The sequence below is a fragment of the Motacilla alba genome, chromosome 10 (genome assembly GCF_015832195.1).
Source record: "Motacilla alba alba isolate MOTALB_02 chromosome 10, Motacilla_alba_V1.0_pri, whole genome shotgun sequence".
Classification (NCBI taxonomy): Eukaryota; Metazoa; Chordata; class Aves; order Passeriformes; family Motacillidae; genus Motacilla; species Motacilla alba.
The window spans coordinates 1,045,288-1,068,640 of NC_052025.1; the positions used below are offsets into that span (position 1 = coordinate 1,045,288).

Sequence of the window (23,353 nt, forward strand, 5' to 3'; positions counted from 1 at the left end):
CATGAAACTAATTACATGAAGTGTGGCAAGATTTAGATTTAAAATGCCAGAAACAAAATACTCCACGCTTCAGGACAGCCTAAAGCCCAGTGGGTCAGTATTAAATGCAAGGTCCTTGCCTTTCTGAATTTTGCAAGAAGGGCGCAGTTGTGCCAAGTTACAATTCAGTTGCAGTACTTTTCTATTCAGAACAGGAGACATGGCAGGGCTGTTTTACAAATGTTACTGCCAGTCAGATGATCAGAAAAGAATCTAAATGTCAGTCATGTCTTTCTTGAGTCAAAAAGAACTGAAAGACCAGAGGTCCCACTTTGTATGGAAGATGAGACAGGACTTGTCCTCGACCATCTGACAGACTACAGCTTATCTAAAGTGATGGTTAACCTGACAAATAGCCATGTGAGCTCAAGAGAATTATTCTACAAACAGACAGAAGGCATGTATTTTTTTCTTCAAAAGCCTGTTTAATCTTAAACTTGAACTGAGCAGAGAAGGGCATTTTGGGGTGGATAACATTTATTCCCTTAGTGCTCCTTGGAAGACTATTGCACTCCTTGTTTAAACGTGTCAGATTTTGAAACTTTTAAACTGTAATAAAGAGAAAATGTGAAGAAGCACCAATGAAGTAGAATACTTGGATAAAATTAGTTGCCTCAAAAGGGATAAAAATCTCTCAGGTTTTATTTAGACAGTTAGATTATGAAAGACCTGCATTTCTTCAGCACTACTATGTTGCCATGTGTACAAATATTCAGCTCTCTTTGGATTCAGATCTACCTGAGCACCTGCCATCAGCACAGGAGTTCAGTTTCAGCTGACTGGACACTTTTGTCACAGACTAATGTCAAGAAGGGGATAAAGTGACCCTCAAATAATAAACCCAGGAAAAATTAAGCACTGGAGGCAGATCCCCACCAATTTCAAAACCAGCACATTTCAAACAGCTGTGAGGGTGAAGTCTGAAAAGGATTAATTGGATGTTTGAAATGCATCATGTATCAAACTTTCTGGCATTATGTTAAAAAAAATTCTTTTCTCTACTGATTTCTTTCCTCTTCCACTCATTTTCTCCACTCCATTTCTTTCTCTCTAATTAAATCACAGGTCATTAGAAATAAGTGGTAGTTTACAGTCAGTCAACACCCTCCTATGCCACATATCATAAAACTGGAATAAGGCAATTTCATCCGTATTTCTAAAAATCAGAGCAGGCAAGGAACATACACTACACAAAGTGTTTGCAAGAATGTTTTTTGAAATTTCTTTGCAGAAATCTTACTCCGTGTAACTTCATTTGGATAAATTACTTATCCTGATACAAAGTGATAGGCAAATTCTAGAGCATATCTTGGTGCACAAACTCTTTCTCTGTCATTTGCAGTCGTTAACAACTCAGACTTTGTAATTCTTCTATTTGGGTGTTTATATTATTTTTTAAATTCATTCCAAAATTGTAAATTTTATTGGCTTTTTTCTATTCAATTAAAAACCCTAATTCTAGGCAACAAGGTTGAAAAAAGAAAAAAAGCTTATTGTGTGTGATGCTGAAATGCCAAAGATGCACAATTTACATCCACTCCTACTCTATGAAAACTTGTCACAACAGGAATAAATCCTAAAACAACTTCAACCAAAACAGAATGAAACCTCATACATATTTGCTAGCAAACATAGCTTACATTTTCATCATGCCAATTACAACCTATTGCTCCTTCTATTTTAATCCCTTCTTAATGGGCAAGCTTATCTTCCCATTATTCAGGCAACTTTTCTGTTCATGCTTCAGCAATTGCATGACAACTGATTAACAAATCGGGGAACTGCTCTTTGACAGCTCTCTTAGAAAAGCACAGAGTTCTCAACATGAAAGACACAGGGACCCTAATTTCTGTTTGAACTAGATGAAAGGCCTTGTATGGTGAGCACTACTAATCATCTCTCACAGTTGAGAAACACATCTTTTTTTCATCACAGGCCTGAAACAGCTTCAGCTGAGATCCAGGGTGACAACACTGCACCAGTCTGGAGTGGCTGAGGAGCCTGTTTCCTGTGCTCTTTAGCTCTGTGCTCACTGCTTCATCTTCCCTACAAAATTCCCAAAGCTGGAGCCATGGCTCTGCAGGTCAGCTCATGGCACTGCTGTACAAAACCCAGGGGGGGTTTGGCTGATTCCCAGAGGGGTGTTACAAACCAGCATTCACCTGTACAGGTGAGCCCAGAGAGAGAGAGAGCCCTGCACTGAGCTGGCACGAACACCCAGCACCTGCCGAGAGGGGTGGCCCCGTGCCAGGGCTGACCCCTGGGCAAGGCTGTGCAGGGAGGCTGGACACTGCCTGGCCTGGAGATACATGGAGCACTTCAGTGTCCTGTGCTGTCAGTGCCAGTCAGCACGAGCTCAAATATTCCCCAAAATACCAGGGTGAAATTCTGCCCTCAGCTGCCTGCCTGTAGCTCTCATTAAGTTCAACAAAACCATCGTTCAGCCAAAGAGGGTCTGGCCCTCAGAATGCATTAAGCAGCAAGCCCACCTAAGCAAAGGAGGGCTTGCTATCATGCTCTATCAGTTTGAGACATTTAAAATTTGTTTCAAAACTCACACAAATCAGCTTCTCATCTGAAATTCTCAAATCTGCTCTTTAACTCTACACAGTGAAAATTCACCATCTCAAGTCAGATTTTTCACTCCATGAGTATTATAAAACCAGGAATGAAATAAGAACGAAAGCTATGTAAGACACTTTACGACACCCTAGAAGCTGTGGTGAAAATACTTGAAAGTGCATAAAATGCATATATATTTGTAAATTTTGAGCAGCCTAGCACCTGTTTTGTGAGAAGGCTTTCATAAGAGTAATAGCCTCAGCTTTAGCCTACTCCTGTTTCATATCCTGGGCAAGTACAATTTTTGCACTACCAAATTGCCAAACCTCCACAGACAGTATCTGAAGAATCTCAACACACTCCTTCAGCTACAAATCCCAGCGTTTTCTCAGAACTGTGCTTCGAGCTCCCTGCAGGATAAGTAAGAGTTGATCCCCGGAAATGATGTCTTTGAAGAGGATTTGGAATAAATGTATATGTAAGTAAATGCACACAACCACAGCCATTTCCAAGGTCACCACATATGGAGGCTGCTGGCTTATATGGTTGAGAGCAAAACAAGGACCTCCAGTTGTTCATGGAGTTGCTTAAGCACAGGCAGAGAGTGATTTATCTCATAGATTAGTGCATAGGGAGGGGCAGAAGATGTACAACTAAATTATTTTGATTTGAATCATAGTGCATATGTAATACACATAAAAATAACCACTCTCCTCACCTGCATTTTCTGGATATGTTAATTACCAGCCAGCTGTAAGGTTAGATACAGTACAGTAAGGAATTCTGCCTTTCCTCTCAACTTACTTTTTCTGCACTCTGACTTAAAAGACAAGTGAGTACCACATATACAGACACACAACATCCAACAACACTTCAGGCGAGGACTGAAACCCCTAAGGCAGAAAAAACACCAGAATTTTTAAAATGGAGCTTTCTCAGGCCAGACTAACACCAATTAGTCTGAGCACCACAGCATGGCCTAACAGAAATTCCATTTGTGAGAGAAGGCCAAATCAAAAGATATTACTTACATGTATGAGTCTTCTTTGTTACAGAAATACCTGTAGGGAAGAAACGACACCAGTGTTAGCAAAGCAACCACTGAGTAAATTCTTTTGACATATAATTCATCATTAATCTATTTTATCAGACACACAGCAGCCACTCTAAAGGAGGAACGAAAATTGCCATGATTTGTACGTTCAAGGTGGAAGGATCTCCCCTCTGTGTGAAGATTTTAATGGTATATTCTCTCCTTACATCTCCCCAGTAAATGTTTCAACATGGATTGCTTCAACTTTGTTGCTGCAATGCATATCTCCACACTGCTGGTTTAAAACCGGAGCTGATACAAAAACAAGATACCAGGAAGGCTATGGAAGCCCCCTTGATTTTCCATGGCCAGACATGTTCCCACACTCCTATTACCCAGTGCCCATTAAAGCACTCAGACAGAAGGGATTTGAGCAGCACAAGTCCTTTGCTGTGTTACGAAGTTCAAACAGTTCCTTGAATGCAAGCTGTAGCTCATGCTCATTAAAACCAAACAAACAGCTCAATATGACTATTGCTTGTCATAATTCCAAGCCAGTTGCAAATATCTCCAAGCTGTTAAAGATAGACTTTCTGAAGTAATAAAGATGTTTTCATGCTAGACAGGCATGTGGCAGCAATCACCAAGGATGGTCCAGTGCCAATGAAATTTGAGAGGCATTTCAAAGAAAGCAGCAGAGTGAACAGAATGAGGCAAAATTTGTAATACCAAATAAAGATAAAATTAACTCTGTTAAATGTCATTGGAATTCATGCTTGAATACAAACAATATTGTCTCCACTTTAGTAGATAACTGGTGACATACTCAGACCCATCAGTATTTAAGCTTCACTCTCTCCTTGGGGGTAATTTTATGAGATGATGAGAAAGAGGTTACTGGAAGCAGTACAAGTATTTGAAACATTTCATTTGTGATTGAGGCCTGTAATGAAATTTTGGATTTGGGATTGTCTGGTTTAATTCATGAAAGAGGGAAAGACATGAATCTCCTTTGCTACCCTCCAACTCCTTCAACCATCTCTTCCAAAACAAATTACCATGGAAAGAAATAGACTTTTATTTCAGGCTTCTTGGTTGTGGAGCATGTAAGAGAGGCAGTAAATTACAGTAACTCAGAAAAATGTAGACACCATATTTGCAAATACAGAGCTAACTTCCAAAGCAAACAGCTTTCAAATTATTCGTGTTTTTGATAGATACATAAAACACTAGTGCCAATCCCAAATACTGAGCTATCTAAGCCATACTAAGTTTGACATCACTGTCATGAGGACTTTTTTTTAAAAAAAAATCTCACTTATGTTGCTGTTGGCATTTGGGCTTTGAACTACCAAGCTATACAAGGGTGAGCAGCGGGACCTTTGCTTTTCCTGAAAAGCTAAGAGGCTTCAGGCTTTGGGAAGTGAAGTTCTGAGTAGCTCCTTTGGGCAGTTTTGCAAATGTAAGACACTGGCAAGCAATTTACTGAAATCAGAACACTAGAACTTGATTATGTAAGTGTATTAACTTAAATTGAAAGGCCCTGGCCAAACATGCACGTGCCTCACACAAGGAATCATATTTGCTACAGCCACAAACTGTAGAGCCAAGGTAAGCAATAAAATCAAAACCAAACAAAAACCCAAGCATAACAAAAACAAACCCCTTTAGATATAACTGTCTACTACAGAGGGTAAATTCATCCTTTAAATTTATAAAAGCAAAATTTCTCGGGTTTTCATTGCAGTCCCACCATTATTGGCTGGCTCAGAGAAGGGGACAAGACAGGACAGGACAGGAGGGTGAGACAAGGAGGTGAGCACTGTTACAGTAACAACAGCTTAGGGCAAGAAGAGGCTCTGAGTGAGAAGGAGCAGAGAGGTCTGAGGCACGTTCATCAAAATGCATTGATGGGATTCATGGGATTCAGTGTTGGCTATGAGTGCAAACCCCTCTCTCCAGGTCTTTCCAAGGGTCTGGCTCACCCTGTAAACTGGAAATTACAGCTGCTCTTGGCCCATTAGCTCTTCCACCAAGAAAGAGCATTTTTGCTGCTGTTTGACTTCCTGAGTGACACCTGAGCAGCAGGTACAGCTCCTGACAGCATCGTCATCTGCACAAACTGCCCTAACATCCCCTTGGCAGACACTCTGCACTCGCCCTTGCCTATCTGTCTCATTCCTATGATTTTAAGGATGTTTTACGCAATGGAAATGCAGAGGAAAAGGTCTTAAATCTGAACACCATTTGCAAAACTTCCTCTCCCAACACTAGTGCTAATAAATGAATACAGCAGTGCTCTTTCAGCATTATGGGAGCCATATGTGTACTTTTCTCAGAAAATAATGCTTTCTGTAAAATCACTTTGAACAGAAAGTGCTTATGCTGTCACTTCTGATTACTCACAGCCTCTTCACAATGGGATTTGCCACAGCACAAAACAGACTTAGCTGTATTCGCTGACTGAGGACCCACTTTCCCTGATACATGAAACACTGCACTGATGGAAATATTACTGCCTATATTTTTCTTTTCTTTTCTTCTTCTTTTTTTTTCTTTTAATGTGAGATGCGTTGTGGGTTTTTCCAAATCAGATGTTTCCATAATAATTACCGATTATCATCTGGTAAAACCTTTTAGCTGGTTTATGCAGATATTTTTAGCTAACCTTTTAAAGCGACAGCTTAGAGGTAGATATTTTTGCAGCTCCTTCATCATTCCACTGGTGGTTGCATTGAAAACAAAGTATTTTGCTTTGAGCTGTGGTTTTAAAGTAGCTGCAATCTGGTGGAACAAGGATAAATGCTGCCGGTGAGTTCAACGGGATTACCTTTCAATTAATCAGTAATTTTCACTAATGTAAAATAAATTATGAAGTTTTACCTTTTCACATAGGTAACTCTAAGCAACTAGAAAAACTGAGCAAAAAAGGTACCAGCATATCCAAAAAGTTACTTAAATTATATGTAAGATCTTAGTTATAATGTATCTTATAGTATATTGTATGAATTGTATATTATATGTATATTAGATGTATATTTTTATCTTATAAGAGACATTATAACTAGTGATTTAAACATTAACATTGACATGCAAACTGTGATCAGGTTTAGTTGCATTGCAGGAAGCCAGTGACTGCTATTCAGAACATCCAAGGCAGGTAATAATAACCTAGAAACGAGTGTACTGTGGAAATAAAAATCAGTCAGAAAACCACTTAATGTAACAAGGAGGGGAGTTACAAGACTCTGGCTCTCTCTGGGCCAGTGCTACTTCCCACTTGCAACTACATGTGAATGCCTCTCCTGTGCAGCCAATGCATCAGCGCTCCTCAAATCAACAGGGTCTCCTGAGAAACCAAGTCTGCAAGTCCAACACACATCAGTAATTTTCTTCACAAGATCAGGCACGATTACCAAGGATTGCTCTTGTTTGTAAATATTTCTGGGGCAGGACAGACAGTTTATGTAGATTTGAGTAGACACCATAGAGTAAAACCTAAATCAAACACATCACTGAAAGACAGATTTATTTTTAATAAGTAGAGCACAAAGAAGCTACTGATTTCCTTTAAAAAATGTTACTTAATATAAAATCCCATTTTTAAATGGGTTTCAATTCAAAATGTGATAGGCTGGAGAAGTAAGTGACTGCTTGCCAGTATTAGCACTCTCCTCCACTGCCAGCATTCCATTCTCACTGAACAAAAAATATAAAAAACATAAAGAGAGGAAGAAACAACACTGTAACTTCAATGTTGCTAATACAGAAAGACTTCCTGACTCAACCAACTAGACTTCAAAGTAAAGCAAAGGAAATGTCATGAAAATATCACAATATATCACTGCCATGGTTATCAGCGAGTGAAAGTTTCAGTATTACAGTTATCACAGAATGCATCACTTCCGCAGTGCAATTTGACATTCCTGATCAACACCAAATCTTAAACAAATTAACTTCTTACACTTTTCATAGTGGCTATGCAATGCTCTTTACAACAACAATTGATTTTTTTTTTAAATGAAAAGAACTTCAGCACCATTCCCTTTCCCCTCCCACTAACAGTATGTAATTTGCCATGATGGGTGGTATTTACAAAAATAGCTTGATAGATGCAATGAACTTTGAAAAGAGTATCTACCAACAGAGACAGGATATTCCTTTGCAAGCAGTTAGCCTGACTGACCTTCACTAGCCAACTTCAAATAGAGATAACAATGTCTTAAAGTACAAAAAGAGACTCAGATATTTTATACATCATAAGCTATTTCTCACAGTTGCCCATCCAAATAAAGCAGCATAATGAAACGCTGCTTACTCTGTGAACCCAGATCCCTGCTGCTGTTGTACAGTTGTCAGCTCCCCATATTTCAAGGGGAAATCACACTTTGATGTACAGAAAGATAAGTAAAAAGGCCTTTGTCTGGCAGAATACATTACTCTGCAAAATATCAAAGAAGAATATTCTTGAGTACAATTTTCTTAAACCTCTAAGAAAACTCTCCCTCAGAAGTCTGTATGGATAAACACAGGCATCATCAGCAGAGCTCCCAACTCATCTCCAGGACTTCTGTTAAGCACCACTGTGTTTGCCCTGCTCTGCTTTTTGTGTCCAAATCAGGTGATTACCACTGCTCTGATGACAGCACATTCTGCAGATGCTCTGGGTGTAAGATGCTTTGCACATGTGGGTGTGTGCATCAATACATGTTTGTTGGGGTTTTTTTGAACTTTCTCCTACCCTCCCCTCAGGCCAGCATTATGTCCCCAGCATATTTTGGAATTGAGGCATTTTAGGACAGATTGGAAATCCAGGGGGGAAAAAAACCCCAAACCTTAAAATTTTCAACTGTAAGCGCCCTGCCTGACATATTGTGTAAAATCAGAAAGGAAATATATTACAAGCTCAGATCCCACTGTGTTTCATCCTGTCACTCCAATTCTTCTTTACTGTCACCACACAAAGCTGGCAATTATGGCAGAAGATTATGTGTAACAGTGGGACACTTGCAGAGAACCTACCAAGGCAGAATAATAGATTTAGGTGTATTCAGAAAGGAGTTCATTCTCTCAGAAACTTTAATAGTGGTTTCTATTGAAGTCGGTAAGGAGCTCTGGCTTGAAGGAATCTTGTGATCCTTGAGGGCTACTGTTTACACTGACCAAGGTGAAATAACACATATTCAAATACTGCAAACACAACCTAAGTGAATTAACATCTGAAATAAAATCATGTAGCAAAACAGTATCCTTGTCTAGGACAGAAGAGCTGCTAATGATGATCAGCACACACTACTGAAAGTACTCCAAGTAATGTCACTATTTTGTTTCAAAACTAGACTCTACTGCTTACGGTTCACTCAAGAAGAAAGTAAAATTAGATTCTAGGCTAGCATGGATCAAGGACAAGAGCCACTAGGCATGTACGAACAAGAAAGATTTCCAAAATTATGACACCACCCCTCCAAAATAAAACCAAGCCCAAATGTCTCTTATAAAAAAAACCCTCAACTTAAAATATGACGACATAAGTTTTTAAACATTCCAGATTTTCCCCAGATTTTTTCACGTCTTTTATTAAAAAGGAAAAAGGTCTTACCATGTAATGGAAGGTTTGAGGTTTTTTTTCAACAAGTCTAGATCAATCACATTCTCAAATCCTTAGGTATATAAAAAAATCACAGGAATCAATTTTGACCTAAGTGCTTCAGTACTGAAAAAACCCCAACCTTTCTATCCTAGGATTCATAGCTGTTCCTTATACCTAAGTTCTATCAACAAATTTTCACAGCTATATTTTTTAGGGGTTACTTTAGTATTACTGCTTGAATCATATGGTTATATCTGAATTAGCTACAGAAAAAAAGTAAAAAATTGTGTTCTAGAAAATTTACTCAAATACAGACACAAAGTATTTGAAATAAATAGATTAAAAACCCCAAGGATGTTTTTAAAACGTTTTGACGTTATTTTACTGAGGTAGATGACTTTTTTAGCCCTTGGAATTCAGACTGGCTTCCTGCTTCTGAGAGTGACTTCCTGCATCATCCAGGCATTTTATGATTTCATTTTTCAGCAGCTGACAGCCTCCCCTACCTTTAAAGTGAGAGTAGTACCTGTGAAAATGTGAATGCATATGACTTATTCAAAGTTAGAGTATTCATAAGAGAGCAGTCACCACTGTCCTGAGTTGTCATCTGTACAACTGGCAGTTAAAAGAATTCCCTGCTCTTCCTAGACTTTTTCCAAATGAAGAATTCTTAACAGACTCCAAACTGATTTTCTGATACAAACCTCTCCTAATTGTACAGATGATGCACTTTAACTATTTCTTCCTTCTTGCACAACCTCACTGAGAGTCCCTCTGAGCCTTAACATATTTTTGTCCTCACAAATAAACAGTGGAAAAATAACAAAGAATCTGCATTAATCAGCCATAATGTTCTTACATGAGAAACGTCACTAGAGAGCAGATGAAATATCCATCCCACATTTGCACTGTATTCCACACACTAAAAATCAAAGACAGTCCAGAACTGTACGTAAGACTGTGTCCAGCAGGAGTCTTAAGAGGAAGCCCACAGACCAGCTTGGTTTTAATGACTACTTGTTACGCAACTGAGTGAGTGAATCACAAGGGTTTCAAAACAGCCTTGCAGAGCAGCATGTTACATGGCCAGAATCCAGGCCAACGTACAAAGCTGCACAAATCCCAGCAAGCCTCTCCAGTCCTTGGGATGGACGAACAGGGTGTAAGCAAACCCAGCGTTTCCAAAAAACAGGCACAGACTTTCTAACTCTTGTATCCTTGCTCAAGCCTTGCTGCAAGCCCCTGTTTCACAGAGTTTATCAGTGACAGAGGAGCCTTGGCAGGAGCATGGCAGACACCACTGTGGGCACCACTCTTTTTCCTTTCTGTGACATTCAAAGAACAGAGTCCCCTTCAGCTGAAGGCTCTGTCCTATCAGCACATTAATAGGAACAATTTGTTTAACTCACATTACAGATACGGGCAAGAAGCTCTGCAATGTGTGCAGTCTCCTGAGGGGAATCTATCATGGAATCATTTAGGTTGGAAAAGACCTCCAAGATCACGGAGTCCATGGCTTACTGCCATGTTTTATTCCTGAGCCATGGCCCCCAAAGCCAATCCTCACTGCTGGTCACCCCTTCACTGACTGCAGTCCTGTCTTAGTGTGGCTTGGCCAGTGAAAATGTCCCAGCAGGTGTGAAGGTGACAGAAGCAGCACCATTTGTGCAAACCCCCTGCTTGCTGACTTTAGGAGGATCAAGCAGCAGCAGGTTGGGCACGTACAGATATTCATGTGTGTGCTGGAGTCCCCTCAGTGCACACCACTACAGGCAAGGATGGGGCTTTTCTCCTCCATTGTGAAGAATAAAATTACTTTTCACTTGTCTGCTCTCCCAGATCTCCCCCATCAGACATCTCATCCAAGGACACTTTTCAAGTCATTTCAAAGCAACATTGACTTAAACATTGCTCTTATCAAAGCTTTTCAGGCTGCTTTGTTCAAGAGTACTGACAACCTCACATTTAAAAGCATGAGCCTGGCCTCCAAGAGTTCAGGGTATTTCCATAAAATCGAGAAAATTGTCAAACTACAAACAAAGTGGAGGGTGAGGGCGGTCTTCCTCAGACCAACCGTGCATGAAATCAAGCTGTCCTTCCAGCAGAACTGAAATTCTCAGAGGGAGGCCCAGGACCTGAGATACCAGCTGAGATAACAACCACAAGGCTGCAGCCGTCCTGATTCCACCAACCCTCACCTCGAGGCAGTCCCTGTAGATGGGAGATAAGGGAAGCCTCAGTGCCCCAATTCTGTGCCTTCAGGTACCGAGATCTGCCACGTGAACATCTTCACACAGACTGCTGAAGCTCCTTCACTAGGCAAACAAAACCAAAATGTAACAAAATCAAACGGCTGCAGTCCTGTTTACTCACAATTTGTGCAATATTCATTCATTATTTAAGAACATTGCAAAGCTCAACACATTGCATTATGATTTAAAATTATCTGATGGAGATTCTTACATCAGACAAGGGAAAAAAACTGGTTACTGTTTAGAACACGCTTCCAGATAAATTTTTTGTTGTTTTTCTTATTATTCTACCCTATCATACCTTCCAATAAAATCTGCTGGTTTTTTTAATGCATCCATTGATCTTCTATGCTCTCAAAGACGCTTCAGAGACAACCAGGGCAATGTTTGACCAGAAGAAAACCTGTTCATGAGTTGTCCATAAGTAGGATACGATGATAAAAATGTGCCAATTCTGGCATGGAAAGCAGTCAGTCAGTGGATGGGGTGCAAAGTGACCTGTGCTGAGTTACATCCAAGTGTTTTTCCTCCTTTTGATCTTAGTCAAATAGGTTATCTTCTCTTTAAATAAAGAGATCATCAAGACTGCTGTCAGTTTAAAATTCAAAAACTCATTACCAGTTCAAACATCAGTCTTAACGACTTGGTTCTCAGGAATAACCATTTAAAAAAAGAGTGTTCAAGATGAGGTCTTAAAAAAAAGCAAAATATTCCTAATTAAAAAATATAGATAACAATTCTTCCAACAGTCTTCTGTAAGACATTAAATTTGTACACTCAGTGAAAAGAGAGAACCACCTACAATTTATTCGTGTATTCAAAGCAGAGCAATACTTTTGTGTGGCCAAACAAAACTGCTACTTCTTTCTGCTCCTTGAAGCCAGTGGTGATGGTGGATGGCAGGCAATTTCTGTCAAATGGAAGCACAGTAGAATACATCAAGGATGTTCTTCACCCGTGTCAAACCAAATGTTCAGCTTCAGAGTTTTAACTGCCACACAAAGTGAAGACAATGGATAATTGTTATTTGTATCATCAAGTTGCCAACACCAAAGAGAAGAGCACCTTGCCACTAAGTTTTTTTCTGTGCCACTGGAAATTTTAGCAGTTCCTACTGTTCTATGACAAATACTGCCTGGTCAGCTCTGTGATGATGACCATTAGAATGACAAACAGATCCACGGGCTTTCGGAATGTGCAATGGTGATGGCAGTGGAGAGAGGCTGGCCAGGTTATAAAATTGGGATGAAAAAGGATGCAGGAAAGTTAGAAAATAACTGGAACTCACTGTATATGTACTTGCTGTGTGTTTACCTGAGAGATGGCATTTTGAGCAGCACAATGCCCCCAGCAGAACACTGAGAGGGCTTCTCTGCCAAGCTGGAGGAAACAGCACAGGTGAAGGACACCACCAGGTGATTTATCAACCCCATTTGCTCTGACATCCAAGTTCCTCTGGGACATCTTCAATCCAAATATAGCCACAATAAAGTCCAGGTTCACTTTTGAGAACAAGCAGGAATATCATACAAGGTGATGCTTGCAAGCTACCAGCATTTTGTTTTGTTTTCGGTCAATTCCTTCCCTAACTGACAATCAGCCTGGGCAGCTGCACTTTACCGAGTCACTCTTGTGACTGACTACAGGTAGAGATGTAATGTTTGCAAAGATGTGAGGAATTCAGTCAAAAAAAAAAGTACAAATGAACAAAAAAACCCTAACAATGACACTCAGGCAAATATCAAAATACTGAAATTCATCCCACACTAAAAATGCAGGCAACACTACCATGGTAGAGTGTTTTCCTTGGTGTTCCTGGGTTGGCTTTTTGCAGTACTTCCCATCATCAAGTTAGTGATTATATATCCTCAAAAACCAAACCCTATCTGCAGTTTACAGACAAGGAAACAGAAGCTAAGTAGTTATGTAACTACAAGTCATGTATTTATAAACTGGGCTGCCTGCCTTGTAACAGCAATCTTAATTTAAAAACTCCCCAAGCAAGAATTTTCTCACTGCATCTTTCACAATCAGTTCATGACTTCATCAAGATGACGGAGATACCACAAAATAACCAATCTAACATGTCTGAGGACCAGAATTTTAATGTGCATCTCATACTGTAACCCACATATATTTTAGAAATTAAATTTTGGCCTCTGTTTTGGAAGTAGCTCCTGTTATAGTATGCTACAGTCACAGCATTATTACGTGCTAAGATCTCACAATGAATACACAGAAAAGAAATGTTTGTTGAACGTTCTTCAAGTCATCCTGTAGTGTAAAATAGATAATCCCACACTGACTGCAGAGGATTCAGTGATGTTTTGTAGATTTCTACAGGATTTAAAATGACAGCTGTCTCATATGGTGGATATTCGTCCCTGCAAGCCTTTCAAAATCAAAAAGTGCATTAGGCTGGCTAAATTCCTTTGCTCACCACGATGACTTTCATCTATTTAACATCTTGGATAAAACTGGCCCATTATGCATCAAATGAAGCCAGCTTTGGGTATCAGGTTCCTGCTATAACCAGATTATTTTAAGTTTATTTGAAAGGTTATCAATATTTTGAATACGGATCATATTTTCTTTGCTCTGCTTTTCTGCAAAGTATTTATAAGGTAATACTTGTGATCTAAAAAAATGGACTCCTCACACATGACTTTATCAGTCCCAACCGAATACTTTCACTCCAAAGTGCTTGTACATTTGCCTTTCAGTATTCTTCTGAGGTTGTCTCCTATCACAGTAACTTTCTCTTATTTTTTAATATCAGAATATACTGAGGTTGAGTCTCAACTTCTCATTGCTTTGCTCTCCTGAGGAAAAGAAGTAAGATTCTATTATGTCGTCTTCAACAGCTGTGATGAATGAGGGGAAAACAGGGAGAGAGAAGGATTTGTGCTAGAAGCTCATGCAAAATTCGAGACTTGAATATAGCACAAGTAGCACTTCAACATTTCAGACTCCTTCAGAGCCAAGATCCCTGGAGAGTTGAGTTTAAATCACTAAACTTATTTCAGGAAAGTGGAGAACACTCTGGAGGAAAGTCTGTCGACTCCAGCAAAATTAATAAACTGGTTGCTCCTGATGTGAACTACATTTCTTGACAGAAGTTTGACAAATTTCTAATTCCGTCTTAGCTACTTGTGAATGCTGCACTTGTTGCTCCTTTTTAACAGTTATTTAATACTATAGCACAAGAGAAGTAATAAGAATTGTTAAGTTTCACTCACCTTGCACTTACAGTGCCAGTAATAAAAAGGAAAACTATGACCTTCCTCAATGTCTGTCAAAGAGTACCCTATTCTTTCCTGATTTTAAACGTTCATTACAGAAAAAGCATCTAACCCCCACTGGGTGATCCTGCTTAAAGAAATCAGAATTTATAAATGGAAACAGATCTCAAATGAAAAGTCTTTAAGATTATGCATTTTTTCTAAAGACAGGGCCAGTTGCCTCATATTTGCTGCAAATCTAAACAGAATTAGTCGCATTTAATTGTCACCTAACTACACTTACTTAGCATAAGGACGCTGAGTTTGGATGGACATTTGCTTTTCAGGGGTTTTCTCATTCTTATTAAAGAGCATCACTGGTTTTGCTTCTGTGTGCTCAGGGTGCTGACAGCTTTGTAGTGCTCACTGCCCTGCTGTGAGGGCTGGTGATGCACAGGACAGTCAAAACCTGTCCCTGTACTCAGGGGCTACTGGAAAGCCTAATTCCTTTACAGAGGTGGTTATGCTGCAGAGCTCAAATGCAGCTCGCAATATATGTTCTAAGAAACAGAAAGAGGTGTTAATATGCCCTTGACCTGTGGTATGTTTCAGAATTTTTGTAATGAAAGTGCCTATGAGATGTGTGAATTACACTGAATCAAGCCACAAAACAAGGTAGAATGGAGTGGATTTTCTTTTTATAACACATACTAAAAAGGGGAATTTACTATCTCAGGAAGATCCTAAGAAGATAAGCCAAATCAATGCCCCCAAAATGGCACTTCACAGCACAAAAGCCCTTTTTATGGTAAAGTTTTGTTTACTGTAACGATAGGATTAGAGAGCATAAATACCACCCTGAGGTACTTTTCACTAACATTTGGGCTCCGGTATGTCTGTAATTGTATGGCAAGGTTAATGGCTATGCTTCCCAGGATCCTGGACCTAAGAGCAACTTTCCATTAAGTAGGAAAGATCTTCCATGAGGAAATGAAGCTTTTCTAGGAAGCTCTACTCAGAAGCAGGAAAATGCCTGCTGTGGATGGAGAAGGGAAGAAAAGGTTAAGAAGTGTCCTAAAAGATTCCACAGAGACATGTGCTGTACAGAATCCCAGTGATCACACCACAGCTACCACCACCTGGAATTTGGGCTCAGCACTTTTACTGCTGTGTGCTGGCAGCTCTGCTAACAGGGAAATGTGTTCCTGTTTGGTGGCTGGGTAGGGCAGCAAAACCCTGCCTTCCACCACTCCAAAACTGCAATTTCCCACTGCAATGCACCCAGGCTTCACTCTGGGGATGGGCAGAGGCAGCCCCACTGCCCACCAACTTCCACATGTTCTGGCCAAGTCAGTCCTGAGTTCTTTTGGATCTGAAAGGTTTCTTGTCTTTTATACATTACCCTCAAAAGACAGCAGAGTACCTCAAGCAAGTATTTACCACTTTCAATATGCACATCAACTTGGCACTGAAAAAAGAAAGTTAATTTTAGATAAAAGCCCCAAGCAAAAATTCTGCTTCCAGCACACGTTTCAGCCTGACTTTAGCCTTTTTCCCCCTCTGTGCACTGAACTCAGGGAAGGTGTCATGTATCTCCGTCCTTACACCCAAGGCTGAGGGAAGGGAGCCGTTGGTGTCACTGCTGTGAGTGACACAGCAGGGCTGGACCTGCCAGGCTGGAGCACTGAGGCCTCAGGGACTGCACTCACCCTCCAGCTCTGCCAGCAACTCACTGTGCAACCAGTGCACAAATTTGCATCGTTCCTACATATTATCATCTCCTACCAACAAACAGGTTAATTCAGCCTGTTTCTTCCTCTTTGCCTTACCAGTCCTTATGATAATGATTTTTAAATGGATCCTTATTCTTGATATCTTTGGATCAATTTTATTCGTTCGTGCTTCTTAACACTTACAAAATATTCTGTAGGGCTCAAAATCACTGGAGAAAGTCACAATGAGAAGATTTTGAGAAAACAAGGAAATTTTGTTTAAATAGATAATTTCTAGTCTATTCTGTAGTTCATGTCGCTGTTTACAACACCTACCAGAAACTGTAACTATCTCTAACCACATTTAGCCAGCAAAATTCTTTCCTTAAACCTTCTGTTCCCTGAAGACAAGTATTCTCTCAGGAATACAGCAAGAGCTTTTACAAATGTTTGGAAGCAATATGAAGCTGTGTACCAGTTTAAAAAAAAAAAAGCACGAAAATATCCAAATAATCTACATTATTTATTCTCAGGGCTCCAGGGAAATTAAACAAGGGCAGTGGAAAAGGCATAACCTTACTCCTTTACATACACAGCTCACTTTCACCAGTATTAGCAACTGACGCTCAAGACAAGAAAATTGAGCACTGGTCTGTAAATTCATTCTAATGACATCACTGCCAGGATTATCCTTTTGGGGATGGCTTGTGCAGGGGGCTGGGAGGAGAAGGCAAGGGATTGAGCAAGGGAGATTTGATTATGTTTGAGCTATTTCGATTTGAAGATGCTCTTAACTGACAAAACATAAAGCGTCTTATCTGGGAAGGGATTTTGCTCAGCTGCTTTAAAAATCCTCCATGCATGCTGATAGTCAGCACATTCCCTGGAGGATCAATTGGCTTGACAAACTCTAGACATCCTCTATACCATCTTAGAAAAACAAGAAGTATTTACATATAAAAAACTTTCTCCAGGCAAAAGCATGACATGCAAAGGGTTGTCCTGTGGCAATTAAAAAAGAACTTCTCATAAGTAAATTTAGTGCTTGCAAAAGTTGCTGTAATGACAACATTTGCTACCAAAAGGTTCTCTTTAATCCAACAAGCTGCAGCAGGGCAAATGTCTCCCCTGCCACTATTCTCACAGCAGCATGAACAAGATGTAAAGGTGGGGCGAGAGCTCTTCAGGCTCATTCATCAAGAAAACTGACTTTAACTCACAAGCTGCCTCATTGATTTAAAAAAACCCCCTCTCATCCAACATTTCAAGTGCTTAAATGACTTCCTACATTTTAAGCAAGTGAAGTGAAGTGTTGGTCTCTCTGAAGGGGCAAAGGCAACAGCCAACTGTAGTCAACAGAAGCCCTGAATGCAGCTGGTACATGGTTAGTGAGAAAATGACACCTGCTTCAGATTTATTGCATTTCCTGCACTAAAACAGAGTTAATCTAAGATATTACCAAACAGTAAGCAACTTTAACAAACTTCTCCTCTTATTCTTAAAAAGACAAAATATAGGAAAAATGTAATTTAATATAAAAAGCCTTCAGTTTTAAAAACCTGAAATTACAGACGATTATCCTTACAGGTAAGTTTATGATTGTTTGGAGAATACAGAAAATTTAGCAACTACCTACTTTAGAGTACTAAAATTTAGCAACATGAGAGTTGAACTGGCTGAAATGTGATCCCTAGCTGGAGATCAAGGCAAGGGCTGCCAATTCACAGCCAGGAGGATCCCCTGGCAGCTCTGAGTTGGGTCATCAGCTGAGCCCTGCCAATTCGCAGACTGGCAATCAGTCATGCTCATGTGCCTCAGCTAACCCCGAGCTGCTGCAGCTGGGCCATAAGCAAAGGAAGGGCAAGTAGTTGAAGTTTAGGTACCTAATTAAGGTGCCTGGCATTCCTATAAGCTGCAGATAGAAATGTGAATGATACCTCTGTACATCAACTACCTGATAATAGTTGAAGGTTCACTTTCCATTACCTGTTCCTGAGAAAACTGAAGTCACCACTGCCATGCATACTTCCTACAACAATTCCAGCATTCCCCCTTCTTTCACACCTGGCTGCTGTCAGGTTTGGAACCAACTAATGAAACAGGTGTTGGGGGTTTCAGCTGTTTTCAAAGAGGACTTCACCGTTGAGGGATTCTGAGATCCTGTGGGGCCACCAGACACTCCACATGCCAAAGCCCCACCCATAAACTGCAACATGGCCAGTACGGGATGAAGCCCAGCGCACCCTGACCTGCTGGCTCAGAACTGTGTGGTTTGGCATATGCCTTGAGGCAGACAGCACAGTTTATCATGCTCCCTTTAAAGCCTGCCTGCAACACTCTGGGTAAACACCTCTTCCAGTTAATACATGAATAAACTGATCAAGAAAAAAACAAGTAGGATGAGCTACACTAAAAAGAAATTAATTACTCATTCTCCCTGCAGTTATATCAAGGTATGCATTAAAAAGTGATGGGATGTCTCCAAGTGGCTCTTGTGTTCTACAGCCTTAAACACGAGGCTTTGCTACCTTAGAAATTATTTGTTGAGAAATATTACTATGGGTTTATCTCAACACAGTACAGTAAACTGGACAGACTTAGTTTAGCATTCTCTCGTGTCCAAATATTTATGCTAACCCAAGTAACCCCAGGAAAATGTGCACTAAGTGTTCTACCAATACTGTAAGAGTCAAGGTATTTTTGTTTTCTTGTATCTCCAAATTGCGTACATTAAAAAATGAGAAGCTTAGAGAAACTCCTGCCTAAGACACTTGACATAAAAATAACACATTACCTGGTAACATCAGCACTGCACAGATGCAACCAGGCATTGAAACAGAAGGTAAGAGAAGGACACAGGAGAGACGACTAAAAAAGAAACCAAAAAGGAAATTGGGAGAACTTTGAAAGCACAAATCCACTAACCACTAATTAAGAACATTGGATCAATTCTCCAAGTAACTCCAGTGATACTTCCAAGATGGAATTTGATGTTTCAGTGCTCACTTTCATTTGTGCATTTCCATATGTTTGAATAGCTGGGCGAGTATTTTTCCACACAATTTGGTCAGTGCATCCAAGGCAAGGATTTGGATGTGCCCACGAGCCAGGAATTCAGTTTCTGGTTCAATCTGCATTACAGGGGTAACATTGCCTCACAGGGATTCTATTGGTGAGGACAAACACAACCAAGTTTGAAAGGTGCTAATACATCCCAGAAAACTCATATAAACATATCCTGATAGGTTTCTAATGAGCAGCATCATGGCACAACATTCAGCTGACAGATAACCCGACAGCAGTAGCCAGTTGGTTTAAATTAGTAATTGTTATCCACTGTTGTTTTGTTTGTGGGATTTGTTTTCCATTTTCCCCTCAAATTTCTGGCAAATACAATGAAAACGATGACATGGCAAAGTGGAATTCAGATTAAAAAAAAATAAAAAAATCTTCAAAACCAGACAAGATTTATATTTAACTTTTTGTAACCTGAATTGCCATGTCCAGCATGGGTCAGACACGGAATTTGTTACTATTTGGAAAGAGCCTCCTTTGGAAGCCCTGAAAATGAGCTGTATTCATTACTAAAAATCATACACGACTTGTATAAATATTTACTGAGCTGAAAGAACACGTTGGCCAATGTTTTCCACAAATCAGTGGAAGGGAGTCTCTAATTAATGAAAGCAAAGCTGTAGGGTTTACTAGGCACTTAGGGCCAGTTCTGGAAGCTGAACATAAATGCCATGGTTCAAACACTGCAGTCTATTAAGCCCTAGTGCTCTCTTGCTCTCAGCTGACTGCTTGCAAAGTGTGAAGAGGATTAAGGTGGATGGGATCACTGCCAGCTTGAAGCTGTTAAATGACTGCATTAGGAAAAAAAGCTCCATAACTCACCGCTGTTGAATATTTTTCCTACAAAATTCTCTGCCTCTAGAAAGATAAAAAGGGAGGGGGAAAGGGTTTGGATAGGGGTTTTCTTGGGGAAGTTAAAGTGCATTTCCTGCACTGACAAGAGCAGGATCATAACCACCTGACCCACTGAATACAAATAATAACTAGGGAAAAAATGCAATAATTAATGACCAAGTCTTCGTGCATTCCATCAAGTACAAACAGCTGTCATAAACATCTTAATTGAAAGAGCTGCTGGATAGGGAATTACAGCACTGTAAAATGCTTCTTCTTTCTGCTGCTCCACAGAACTGGAACATATCAAGGCTTTAAATTTTTAAACACAGCTTTCATATTCTTTGGTCCACAGAAAAATCTCTGAAAAAACCAGCTTGTTAAGAGATTCATCTAGGGCAGCCTCCTATCTTCCTTTCTGTCTGGAATGCTTCCATGCACTGAACAGACATCACTCTACTTAGACACATTTTTAACCAGATATTCTAATTGTTTAAACACTACATAACCTCCTTCAAGGGGATACTGTTCCTCATTATATGCAGAGCGTAAGCAAATCTTCTGGCTAAATTGTCATATCCAAAACATTGGGCAGCCCCAGTTTTTGTCATGGGTGAAAGAGTCGCCAGAGCAAAGGGCTGAAATTTTTGAAAGTCAGAAAGACAGATCATTTCTCATACCCAGAGTGTAGCCAGAGAAAATGTGGAGAAGGAGACCAACTCTACAGTTTTAGTATCAAGTTATTATCAAATGAATAGAAGAATTTTGTGCATGACAAAACTTTCTCAAAAGGGCAGTCCACTGGTGTCTGCTCATTACACACAACATTTTCGAGATTAACAGATCCTACCACTGCTGCCTCCTCTATTAAGAAAAGTCACTTTACTTGCCACACCATATTTGAACATCTGGGGTTTTTATTGCCTCCTCTTGCCAGTAAAGAATGACTAATAACTGTAATTTGTAATTACCCAGCTTTTGTGGTTGCTGTGTCAAGCAGTGTTCCTTATCTTTTCTAAGTTTCAATTTGGAGAAAATTGTCTTGTATACCATTTTTTCCCCATTTTATGTCAAGTTAAAACCTTCTGACTCCTGACTATAGCATAGGTGACCAACACACCATCTATCACAGCGACTGAGCTTTTTTGTTTTGATAAGGGCAGCTATCAGAAGCATTTTCTGCCTGCATTGGTCAAGCAAAGCATGCTGGAGTCAAACTATCTTTTGAATTTGAGACTGACCCAAAAGGACAGATACCAAAACAGGAAACACCACTTTCCTCCCAACCCTGAGAAAGGCTCTTCTCTTCAAAAGCACACACTGCAGTGTCCTGCCAAAAGCTGGCACTCATTTTCTCTCTTGGCAGACGTTAATTCCTTCCTTTAGATGTACAACAAGCAGCTGACTCAGGCCTTTGAAGACCTTGATCCTCACCTCCCTCCCAAGCTGTAACTTGGCTCTTTTGCTGCACAACCCCTGGAAAACAGCTGGGCACAGCACAGGTCACAGGGAAACTCTGGGCCTATCCTCCCCTCACTTCACATCTTCTTCACAGGCTACTGAAGACAACAATCTGTTTTACACAAAATACTGACTGCTCTTCTGATCTGCATCTTAGAAGATGAACAACCATGCATGTGTTCCCTCGCAACGTTCCTCAAGCCTTACTAAGCTCCGCTACAAACTGCTTATTTAACAAACTAGAAAGCACAAAAACCCCATTTGAGTTATACCAGCTTACTGGGAAAGAAATTAAAAGCACAGGTTTTAAGGAATGCAGGCCAATCACCACTGCATTTTGTCAACTCTTTCACATCTAGAACATGGGAACTTAAATGTTTCCACTGGAAAAAAGCCACCAACAAACACAGAAAACACCACAAACCAAATGAAAACCTAAATCACAGAACTACAAAACTAAACCAACCCCCAAAACTCTAAAAACCAAATTGTTTAATCAATTTTGTAAACAAGCAACTCTTCAGAGAACAACAAAAGGCCAACTTCTTACTGAATTGGAGGCTGGTAAGACATTGGCTGTCACAGAGGATCTCAGGCCTTGAACACAGTGCAGAAAGGCACACACCCCAATGTGACCACATTTCTCTTCACAGAGAAAAGCAAGGCACAATTCTTCCCATGAATATTTCTGGGTTTCACATTCTCTGAACCTCAGAGAAAGGAAAAACAATTCTTACCTCATTTGCTGTGCCTGTGTTTGTGCAAAAGCAGAATGCAATATGGAGATTGTTTACCCACAGTGATGGTTTTTGTTTCTTTGGCCTATCAGGGCCAAGCGTGTGTGTGAGTCGGGACCGTCGGCTGACAGTCACGAGATTCAGTGCAGTTGGTGCAGAGTTGAGTGCTGGGCAGATTCAATTTAGATGTAATGTAACATAGTGTAATATAACATAGAATGATATAGTATAATAAAGTAATTAATTAGCCTTCTGGTAAGGTGGAGTCCTCCTCATCATTCCTCCTTTGTCGGGGCATTCCCTGCAAATACTATACCCCAGCGCTCCTGTTGAAGTCACCTCACGTGCCAAACCAAAAACCAAGGCACAGAAGATGACTGGCTGGAACGCAGACTCCCACCCTCAGTCCTTTTGCAGGCATTGTGGATGGAATACACGTGTAATACCATAGCAAACTCCAAGCCATGGTCAGCCTTGGCTGACAGACGCAGTGCATGCAGAGTCTAGACCTAGCTGACAGGTTTGCACAACAATCTGCAGTATCTGAGACCAAGAGAGCCTCAATTGTTTCACAACCTTGGGGAAAAGTGAAATATTATTTATTCTGGTTAACACTAAATAAAAATAAGAAAGTTTTAAAATGATGGGAATATCTACTGCTTCCCTAAAAATGCAGGATTTAAGCAGTCTTTTGTTTCGTTACTTCCTTCTTCTTGGTCTTTGGCTGAAGGTGTTCTTTATAAGCAGGAAAAACAGAGATAGCAATTGCTCATTTTGGAATCAAGCAGAGAAGCCAGTAAAGCAAGGCAAGGGCACGCTGGTCCCACGAAGCCAAGC

The 23,353-nt window shown here is 40.2% G+C and overlaps 1 protein-coding gene across 2 annotated transcripts in view; it reads right to left on the minus strand.

Moving 5' to 3' along the window:
• Nucleotides 1-23,353, minus strand: part of RORA (RAR related orphan receptor A) — a 364,473-nt gene that overhangs the window by 113,112 nt on the left and 228,008 nt on the right. For both annotated transcript variants that reach the window (XM_038147682.1, XM_038147681.1), the window contains exon 2: nucleotides 3,633-3,662. In XM_038147682.1, the coding sequence (XP_038003610.1) occupies nucleotides 3,633-3,662 (30 nt within the window). The remainder of the gene's footprint in view (nucleotides 1-3,632; nucleotides 3,663-23,353) is intronic.